Source organism: Hakea prostrata, chromosome 9 (genome assembly GCF_041222555.1).
Source record: "Hakea prostrata isolate BN-2017 chromosome 9, UWA_Hpros_2, whole genome shotgun sequence".
NCBI lineage: Eukaryota > Viridiplantae > Streptophyta > Magnoliopsida > Proteales > Proteaceae > Hakea > Hakea prostrata.
In genome coordinates this window covers 31,187,685-31,199,129 of record NC_142608.1, presented here as the reverse complement: position 1 = coordinate 31,199,129, position 11,445 = coordinate 31,187,685, and the positions used below count along the sequence as shown (strand labels likewise).

Below are 11,445 nucleotides of genomic sequence, written 5' to 3'. Positions count from 1 at the left end.
CATTTGGTCTAAGAATTGGCGCATGTCAATGTTAAGCCTAGCCAAATGCAAGTCTTCTACTTAGTTATATCAACTTATATCCAGATACTTCCATTCCTCCCCTCTCAGGATCCTTTTCTTTATCCTTCTCCCTAGAGTCAGTGTATCCTATGGCTACAACCAACTCGGACTACGAACTCATCAACCCTATTGGCCAGCCACATCTAGTTAATAGGAAGTTCTCATATCATCTCACGAGTCATTTCACCGGTCTTGAGCGCCCATGAGCCCATGTTCCATTACTGTAACTCTACCAATGAATGGGCCCCACAATGTGATCCATGTCCTCTCACGGGTCATCTCACCGGTCTTGAGTGCCCACAAATCCCCATTGCTGCCATGGGTTGCTCGGTCTCAATTCCCTTCCGATTGGGTCTAATATAACAGGGACATCCTAGCCAAACACTTCTAGACGTGCCCTAGGTATGTCAACCAGTAATTAGGGAAAGCACCAAGGGGCACCATAGGAATGCATCCCATACCACCTCCACTGGTGTCCAAAGACAAAAACACCAAAAGGGCATTCCGCATTCCCCAATCACAACCTAGGCAATCACATTCCCAATTAGTCATTCACAAGCACAACTTATAATACAAACATAAGTAAGTAATCATTCATACAAGATTGAAATAATTCCCCATTCCCCAATCACAACCTAGACAATCACATTCTCAATCAGTCATTCACAAGCACTACTGATAATACAAACATAAGTAAGTAATCATTCATACAAGATTGAAATAATAATTGAGTCACATAAACAAGTACTACTGTAGTTGAAGAACTACAGCAACAATAGAATTATAAGAAAACTAATACAATAGTAGTATGATCATGTAATCCAATCCAATTACAAGTAGGCATGCATATTAGGTTATTAGGGATCAACCGTCCTTACCTTAAACAATCTTCGAAGAGTTCCAGAGAATAATGAGGAGAGGTCCAAGACTAGCAAATAGACCCTAAACAAGCATATAACAATCATTAGGAATAAGCCCTAAAAGATTAGAAGTCAAATGGATCGAATTGGATGAAGAAACAAGCTGCCGTCATTGTTGGCAGCCTGGTTGGTCGATTGGGTCAGTAGACCAATGGGCAGAAAACCCTAATTTGGTCATAACTTCTTCGTTTGAAGTCTGATTGCTCTGAAATTCGAAAGGGAGTTTCCTAAAAACATATTAAGATTATCTAAAAAAGTTTAAGCATCAAAACATGGTCAAAAAATAGAATCCTAATTAAACCATAGGATTAGGGTTTCATCACATATAGTCCATGGCTCTCATGGAAAGATTAGGGAGAATAAAGATTCACCCTAGGTCCAGAAAATAGAAATTTATAATCAAGAAAGGTGTTGGGAAGGGTATAGCAATGAAAGAAAACAAGGTTTCAAATAAAATCAAAGGAAACAAATTCTAATCATAACAATTAGGGTTTTACCAACAAGAATCCGTGTATCCCACGAAAAAACTAGGGAGAATAAAGATTAACCCTAGGTAAAGAGAAGTAGAAATTTATAATCAAGAAAAGAGTTGGGGAGGATCCAGCGAATTAAAAGAGGATTAGGGTTCCCCAATTTGGATACCCAAGGGTTTCCTCCCAAAATCAACAACTTTGAATTCCCATGGTAAAAAGAAAAATAGGGATCAACCCAACAATCATGGGGATAGAAGGAAAGATTGTGACATTGTTGTGAGACCTTTCCCACAATCACCAAGATCAGTAGAAAAATAACTAGGGAGTGATCAAGATCTCAGGTAAGATCAATTTCAAGAAGCAACACCATATGCCTTCAAGAACTTCAAGAACAATAGAGTGAATTGGGGGATTCACTCTAGGGCTAATAGAATCAGAGAAGAGGCCATTACAGTAGTTTACACCTTTCTCATAATCAATAGATTAGAAGAATATAAGAGAGAATAGATCAAGGAAACAATTCGATTACTAACCTTTGTAGAAGAAGAACCGATGAAGAAACTCGAACGGATGCTTGGGGATCTTCCTTGGCTTCGAAGAGGAGGTCCTAGGGTTCTTCCCACGTTCTTGAGAGGTTTAGAATTGATTATGAGTGAAAAACATGGAGTTCCCCATTTAAATAGAACAAAACCCCTTAAAAATCAGAGATTTTACCAAATTGGCCTTATTGTCCCTGTTGGTTGATTGGTTGGTTGACTGGCCAATCGACCAACCATGTTAGCAATTCCAAAATAGGGAATTAATGGTCCAAACCTCAGTATCTTTGGATGGGCTTCTCACAACTCATCAAACAACTTACCTAGCATGGAGGGATGCCTTCAAACCATGTCCAAATAGGCTTTAAGTCCAACAACCAGGCTCTCCTTCATCAATGTGCAGTTTCTTCTCCAACTCAAACAAGGTTTCTAAGTATGGAACACCATCATCAATCTCCATGGGTTCTGGGTTGAACACCATGTCTTCCATTGAGATGGCCCATAGTTGTCTTCTACCTTCACTTCCGGTCTTTGGACATACAGACAATAGGGTTTCTGGGTTAGGGTTAGGATTGGATTTCACATGGACCACTTTGACGGCTCCTATTGATAATAAGTGACACCGCCTTGCTCACCGTTGAGATCAAGAGTTAGATGAAGATTCAAAGATGCAAGTGCATAAGCCCAAGGTGAAGAAGACGAAGATCGAAGAAGAAGAAGAAGAATCAATTAAAGACTTGATTTGACTCTTAGACTTCTTTGTTTCTTTACTTCCATAGTTTATTCAGTTGTACTATCTTAGATTCGATCTACCTTCCGCATTGGTCTATAGGGTTATTTTCTGCTATACTCTACAGTTATCTCTTTGATTGGTATCTTTTATTCCGCACTTTAATATTCTTTTGTGATCCTTCTAAGATCATTTCTTGATTGTTTCTTAATTTACTTGAATACAATGATTTGTTCTTGCTCTTGATTATATTATTGTGCTATATGGGATATGACCGCCTTAAACTTGATCTTCGGGGTTGTGGTTCACACCTTTGGGTATTCCAGATAGGGTACCGGCTGGAGGGATGTGACATTCAATTATCTATGTTTGGATATCTTTCCCTCGTAAATTGGATTCTCCATCGTCAGTCTACCGACGTGCCAAAATCGTCTTTTAATGCCTTCATGATTGACCTTCTCCCTTCTCTTAAACTCTTGGAGAGTTGTTGAGTCATCACAAGGGTCATCCACAATCATTGGGTTCACTTCCGAAATTTCGCGCTTGACTCGAATAGCCCATAGTTGTCACCGACTCGAGGCCCGAGTTTGTGTTCCTGAAAACATGGGGTAAACGTGTTAGAAATTCGGGGGATTTCACAACTACTCGTTGAGTTCTTTTGAGCTCACCCTTTGGGAACAATGTTGTTTTAGATGAATGCCCTATTTTCCCTCTCCTCCTACTCTCTAATATCAACAAGATTAGCATCCCAATCTGAATCTGAATCAACTCTATAAGATGATTGTGCCCGCACCACCTCATCCAATGCAACATTCACCCTCCTCTTCTCCTATTTCTTCTTCCACTTTTCTTTCTCCAGCTTTCTAACTGCCTTCACTATATTAGCATACACTTCAGTGCACGTGGCCACATCCTTCAAACTGCTAGTGATGTGAGCCTTAAACATGTTAATGCCACCTGAGTTCAACTCTTTACCACAAAAGTTGCATCTTGTCCTACTCTTGTTGCCATAAATAGCAACACAATACTGTCATGCTGAATCAACCCACCCCCTTGCTGCAGCTCCGTGTGGTTGTCCCTGTCTCCGGCCCTGTTGTCTTCCTTATGAACTTGCTCCTCTCCCGATGTCAAACATGATAATTATTACATTGAAAATGATTGCATAAGCAATTAAACAAAACCAAAACAATATTTTCAACAAAATGAATATTTAATTTTTTTTGACAAAAGAAAAGGCTATCATATCAAAATCGACAATGAAACCACATGAGCAACATTTGAAAATATTTATATAGCTATTCCATAATTTTCTGTAATTTTGAAAATCATTTTCCTTATTTGTTCCTATTTTTTTTTCTCTTTTTCCCATAATTATTTATATCTTATGTTAATACTTTAAAACTGTTTAAAAAAATAAGATAATTAATTATTAGTTGGAAAAATATTTCGACACTGTGAATCTATAGATCGGCCCATGGAGACCTACATATGTTTTTTCGATCACAATACAACGCATATTATGCTAAGAGTAGGCATTTACAATGTAGAAAAATACCATTTTTTACGTCTAAAAATAAATTAATAAATTACGTGACTAAAAAAAGTAGTGATTCCTTGAGTTTGTAGATTGATATATTATGTTTAATATTTTTTAATTTTATACCTATCCAACAATATTATGACATGCATTTTGAGAAAAGAAAAAAAAAAGTTTGGAGAACAATAATTACCTCTCAGATGAAAAACTCTCCAAAATACCTAGATCTATGTGGAATTTCACTTGATTGTCTCAAACAATGATATACCTGTCAATAATAAAGCGAAACCTATAATTATATGTGGAAGATCCAATGAAAATATGGCAATAATGCCAATAAATACGAGAGATAAAAGGTTTGGGGAGTTTTGGAAAGGAGAGAAAATCCCAAAAATCAAATGATAAATTGCAAAATATTCGGTGTATATATCGTATAAAATATCTCGATATCGTGAGATATGGCCGAAAAATCTTGCTATTTGGAAAATTGCCCCTCAATTCGGTTCGGTATCACCGAAACAGCCTAAAGCGAATTTCGGCCGACTTTCTGCAAAAAGTTGTTCCTACACTGCGAAAAAATAAAAATCTTTTGACCAAAAAAATAAAAAGAAAAGAAAAATAAAAATCCCCAAATGGGTGCTGTCGAGACGCTCGAGGAAGAGAGGAAACATGGCCCTCTGGTTTCCCTCCTCCGCTACGTACTTGCGCTCCTCTATTTTCTGTTTCTACCAAACGTCGGCTTTAGCGTTTCCTCCCTACTCGTCCGTAGACATGAAAGCAGTTTTCAAGAAAACCCTTAAGCCTAGAGCTTTGAGAGAATGGCAAGAATACGAAGAGGCGGTGAAGGAAAAAGACCTGAGAAGAGCTCTTAGATTCTTGAAATCTCTGGATGATCTTTCAATTCAATCCGCTGCTTCTCCTACTCCGGTTTCAATTTCTCCAGGTCTTTCGTCTGGTGATGATTTAAAGCTGTTTCGGACGGAGCGGGACTGGGAAGTTCTGGATACGTGCTTGAATGCTGATGACATGAAGCTTGTGGGAAGTGCTTATCTGTTTCTTAAGGACAGAGGATTCTTGCCTAATTTCGGAAAATGCAGGAATATAGGTATTTTTTTATTTATTGCTCAACTCCTCCACTATAGATTCAGTGTTTAGGTTTAGGTGCGTTGGATGTGAATTCGAGGGTTTATTGTGCTATAATGGTAAGACATGAATTGTGCAGATGGGGTTCGCTACAACAATCCTGTCTGAACAATAGCCATGAGAGATATGTATTTAATATTGCATCTCAGTTCATCTTTGGTTTATGCGACTTTTCCAATTTTCCGTTCCTGCGATCAACAATCAATCCGATACTTCTTTTAGTGATCAGTCAAAGGTATTGGAACATAGCTATTTAGTTTTGTGGAATTAATGTCTTCCTAATTTTCCACGGGATCACTGTTTAGCAGCTAAGTCTTCTTTTATAGCTATGATTTTTTCTGTAGTACATTCTCTACTCTGCTGGAACTTTATATGGTTTTTGGTGGATAACTGGACCCTAACGGTTTCCTCTGCAATGAATTCTGTAGTCATGTACATTCCAGAGCTTATAGGTGTATAAAAATGTATATCCCAACCAGTAGCTTTTTGTTACCCACTTTGAATAGGTACTTCTATCAATTAATGCAGATTTATTTTATAAAATTTGTTCTTCTCTCACAAAACGTGACTTATTCTGTACTTCTGTCTGGTAGTACTCCCCTTAAACGCCATTCCCAATTTTATTTTTAATTTTGCAGTTCTGGAGGGTCCAAGAGATGTAACACCAAGAGTTTTGAAATCTTTGACTCAGTTGGAAGGTGAATATTTCTTGAGTACTGCAGAATAACAGAGTAGTTGCCACCTGTTTTTGTTTTTCCCTGAGCATCAATCATAATGCTGTTCCTACTTTGTAAAATATGTCTGTTTCATATTAAATAATGTCTATGACTCTGTGGAGTCATATAAATTATTGATATTCCTGATTATGCATCATTGCTACCACTTGAATCTGTCATGTGACCTTCTGCAGTATCAAAGCTCTCTCCAAAAAAATGGGGTCTATCTGGAGGCTCTACTTCTGCTTTAGTTGTTTTTCTTGGCGGTGTATCCTCTTTGCTCTCTCAAGGAATAGATTTAAGGCCTAATCTTGCAGCCATACTAGTGCTAGCCACGCTAGACGCTCTTTTGCTTGGAGGATGCTGTTTTGCTCAAATCTCTAGTTATTGGCCTCCATATAGACGTCGGATTCTTGTTCATGAAGCAGGGCACCTTCTCACTGGTAACTGCTGTTCCCATTCTGAAGCAGTCTTTTATTGGTGGGATTAAAGAGTTGAGATTAATAAGCTAGGCTTCTTTGGGTTTTTCTTTTTTTTTTCTTCAATTACATCTGTAACTCTTGGTATGCATTTTTACTGGAGAGATCTTTCTGCCGGTTGACTTTTTGACTATAGACTTCACATAAAGACTTATTTGTAAGGTTCCCCCTAACAACCGTTTTGTCTTTCTTCTTATGCTAATTCGCAGCATACCTGATGGGCTGCCCAATTCGTGGGGTGATTTTGGACCCAATTGTTGCAATGCAGATGGGAATCCAAGGCCAGGTAGGTACAATTTTACATTTGCCTTATATTGGATTTTTTGTGCTGTTTGTAACTCTTTTCTTAAATCTCGTATTTGAGGACTAAATATTATGTCTTCTACCATTTTTACAATGCCCTTGGAGGGGAGGGGGGAAAAGAGGATTTTCCCTATACCAAGCCTGTAGTTTCACTTCTTTGGCTGCTTGTGACAATTGTTGTTGCTCAGTAAAATGATCTGTCTTGTTTGTTGACCATCTTACTGCCTTGCTATTTATACGTGCTTCTGCATTGCTCATTATGTCGGGCCTTGGTGCACGCTTATTTTAATAACCTTCCCTGCAGGCGGGAACTCAGTTTTGGGATGAGAAGCTGCAAAAAGAGCTCGCAGAAGGACAGCTTAGCACTGCTGCCTTTGACAGGTTGGGAGTTACAAACAAATAAAGTCTCTTGCATATTATCAGATGTTAATGATTGAACAATGGAATCCCAGGTACTGCATGGTTCTTTTTGCTGGAATTGCAGCTGAAGCTCTTGTATATGGAGAGGCTGAGGGTGGAGAAAATGATGAGAATCTGTTTAGAAGCATCTGTGTTCTTCTGGAACCCCCATTGTCTGTCGCACAGGTCAATTTGTTGTCAAATATTTGGTAGGTCCCTGAAAACTGTGGCATTTAATTTACTTTCTTCCTGTTTTCATTTATGTAGATGTCGAATCAGGCAAGGTGGTCAGTGGTACAGTCATATAACCTTCTCAAGTGGCATAGACATGTTCATGCTGCTGCTGTCAAAGCCCTAGAGAGGGGCTGCACACTTAGTGGGGTTATCAGGAGCATTGAGGAAGCGATGCCTACTAGTAGATAAGCCAGCCAAATCCACGAGATATTCTGCGAGGATTTTGTTGACTGATCTCTAGATCTACTCACATAAACTGCCTGAACTTCTGTGAGATGTCCTTCATGCTCAACACGGCACAAGGAATCAAAAGTGAATAATTTGGTATCAGAATAGATAGAAGGTAAAGGACATCATGTACCTTATTCCTGCAAACATTGATAAGAAACAGATTACACCATTCTGTAGATTCCCGTGTGAAAAAAGTCTAGTAACATGGAGATGGACATTGATGAAGTCATAGCCAATCTGAACTGCCGATTGCAATGCCTTGAGAAGCATGGTACCCCAACACACTTGGTAGGAGGAAACATAAAACCGATTTGTACATTGTAAATTAACTTTAGGGTGAGTTTTTAAAATATTGCTGGAGCAAAATCATTGACTACAACTTGCTAAACTTATGTAACTTCTAAAAATATAAATGACCTAGTTAATTTTTATTTTTTATTTTTGTGGTATTTGCCCAAAATTGTTCACTTCAAGCAGCCAAATAGCCTCGGTTGGACTGCCTTGTGCTGTTGTGTTGGAAGTGATAATCATTTTCATATACTTGATAACATTCATCGTTAGGCCACCATTGCATTCTTTTAGGGCTTGTTTGGTTACATGAATCCAGAGATTTCAAATCTTTGGATTCATGAATGCGAGACATATGCCTGCTGAGCTCATTTATGAACACATTTATGAATGCGAGACATATGCGAGACAGATTCATGAAAATTGATGAGCACATTTATGTGTGAAATTTTAGGGCATAAGAATGCATTTTATACACTTATAGTGGAGCTACCTTGAGTTTTATGTTTTTACAGATTTTAGGATTTTTCTAAATGTAAATAAACATTTGGAGTTTTGGGCATGAAATATGCAATTTTACACGTAAAGAGGTCCGTTCAAATTCTCAAGTGCGAAAATGGGTTTGATCTGGAGCATGATGGGCTAGAGATGTGATTATGGGCCAATTCCAAAATATTTTAGAAATATAGAAGAACATGGAGAAAAAGAGTCATTGGATACTTCAATATTTTATTTCTTATTTGGGACTTGATCAAATAAATAAAAAGAGGAAAAATAATCATATTCAGTGAAGGAAGAGGAAAAAATTCCGTTTTTTTGTCTTTCTGTCCAGTTTCAATCAAACCCTTTATCAAATGGTCATCTGGTGTCCGATTGAGGTGATTTTTGGAGGAGAGCTTCACGATTACTTTATACTCAAATTCAACAGTGGAATTGTGCATTTGATCTCTCTAAGTTAGTCCGATTAGTAGCCAAAACCCTCCTTGGTTGAGTCAGATAAGAACTTTGAATTTGATTCAAACTCTGTCAAGAATCAAATCCCATGTAAACTCTATAAAAGGAAAACATACTCCAGTAAAGGAGAATATTTTTTTAAAGCTTAGGAGGAGCACATTTTCTTTTTTCTTTAGTTTATTTAGATTTTCTCTAGTTTTCTTTGATTGCTTTTGTGAGATTCTAATTTCTAGATTAAATGTTTAGATTTAATTTTTCTATGTAATGCAACTTCAATTTTAATTTCAAGTTCAAGCTTCAAGTTTCAAGTTTGATGATTCGTTTTTCTCTGGGTCTAGCAATTGCAGATCTAGGGCTGAGATTCGAATCGTTCATTCAAGTTTTTATTTTTTTATTTTTTATTATTCGAGATTCAAATATGCAAGTAAATAACCTTCGCCAATAATCTTCTCTCCTCCCTTCATTTCTGCTTCTATCTACCCCCTCCATATTCTTAACTTAGGATTTATTTTTCAGCATTTATTTATTGTTCTCCTTTCCCCTGAATCCTTGATAAAAGATGTCTATAGCCGTGCCTTTCTTTGGTTAAGGTTTTCATTTTATTTTATTGCTCTGTTAATTACTTTAAGCAATTTTTTTCAGCATTTATTTATTGTTATCCCTTCCCTCCTTGATCAAAGATACTTGTAGTCGTGCCTCTTTTTAGTTAAGATTTCTCTTTTCCTTTTATTGCTTTATTATTTACTTTATGCAATTTTTTTCAACATTTATTTTTGTTCTCCATTCCCCCTGGGTCCTTGATAAAAAATGCCTACAGTTGTGCTTCTCTTTGGTTAATGTTTTTCTTTTCCTTTTATTGCTTTGTTAATTACTTTATGCATTTTTTGTATTAGATGACGAATAGTTAGATTATGTTTGTTTTATTTTTTATCTTAATTCTATCGCATTAGATGTATGGATTATGAACGCTCGTTAACAAATTGGAATCACTGTACTCTCGCATTACCGTTAAGAGGTTAAATTCTAAGTAGCATATCTCCTTGAGATCGACCCGTTAGCTACACAATTATGGGTGTCAAGTTGTAGCCCGAACCGTTAAAACCGAATCGTTATAACCCGAACCAGCCCAAACCGAACCGCAACCCATTATAGCCCGTTTTACAACCCGTCTTGTAATTTTACATTAAATAGTATTTGAATCATTATATTATCATTAGGTAGTTGGTATAGATAATTCAAAAAATTATGCATGAATTCAAAGATCAAATAGTCATTCTACTACTTAATATCTAGGTTTTTGATTTCTATAGGATTGGTGGATTTTTTTAATGGAAATTGACCAATAGCAACTTTGCTTTTCATAGAATTTTGGCTTTTGTTGTAGAATGTTCAATTATTTCTTCTTGTTCTTTTTCTTGCACACCATAAATCGTTAGTCAACCCGAGTCTAAACTGTTAGACCGACCGTTAGTTAGCCTGAACCCGAACTGTATCAAACCTAAACCGGCCCGAAATTGTTATTTTGCTAATGGGCCGTGTTTGGGCTAGGTGTTTTTCAGCCCGAAACCGCACCGTTGACACCCCTATACACAATACCGTGCGCTTGCGGTTATTTTTATTTTGCAAACAAAAATCCTTGGATTCATGAAATATAGAGATTCATCTTTTTACACTAAAAACGTAAATCTGTAGACTTATGGGTATGGGGTGAAATCATTGGATTTCACCCTTACTATAAAAGCGCTAAACATTTGCGCATTCACAAAAATCACGTCGACCAAATAGTTTTTCAGGATGAATCCATAGATTTCATTCCACAGATTCAGATTAACCAAACAATTAATTTTGTTAATTATGATTCCGTAGATTTAAAATTTATAGATTTGAAATCTCTAGATATTTGAAATCTCAAGACTCATGTAACTAAATAGGCCCTTAAGCACCCGATAGATTCAACAGGGAATTACTCGCTCGGTAACTCTTAGACCAATGTCGGCCCCATCTCTCTCTTATTCCAAAAGGCAGCTCCCAAAGTACGTTTGGCGACTATCAGCCAATTGCTGTCTCCCCACTTCTCTGCAGACTTGTAGAGAAATTCGCAGCTAACAGACTAAACAATGTAATGGATAAATCATTCATTGAGGGCCATCAAATTTCGGTTGATATTCTTTTTGGGGAAGAACTCTTATATGTTATCAGGAAGCAATGGGACAATCTAGATTTGCTGCCAAGCTAGACACAAAAAAGCCTATGACTTAGTATAGTGGGATTTCTTATTCAAACTCTTGAGCAACCTGAAGTTCCCTCCCTTTCTGTAAATTGGATCTACAGTGCACTATTAACCCTGACCATGTAGCTGTTGTTATTGGAGCATATTCCCCTAAATTCACTGCCAATAAGGGTCCTCAACAGGGGTGCCTTACGTCTCTTCTTTTATTCAAT

General features: G+C 37.3%; 1 protein-coding gene across 1 annotated transcript; it reads left to right on the top strand.

Annotated features, from left to right (window-relative positions):
• Positions 1-4,883: 4,883 nt before the first annotated feature.
• On the top strand, positions 4,884-8,726 carry LOC149005110 (ATP-dependent zinc metalloprotease). The gene is made up of 7 exons (XM_089135538.1): positions 4,884-5,361; positions 6,038-6,097; positions 6,310-6,558; positions 6,804-6,880; positions 7,202-7,278; positions 7,350-7,482; positions 7,564-8,726. The coding sequence occupies exons 1-7, from the start codon at positions 4,926-4,928 to the stop codon at positions 7,717-7,719; spliced, it is 1,188 nt and encodes a 395-aa protein (XP_088991664.1). The 5' UTR covers positions 4,884-4,925; the 3' UTR covers positions 7,720-8,726.
• Positions 8,727-11,445: the final 2,719 nt, after the last annotated feature.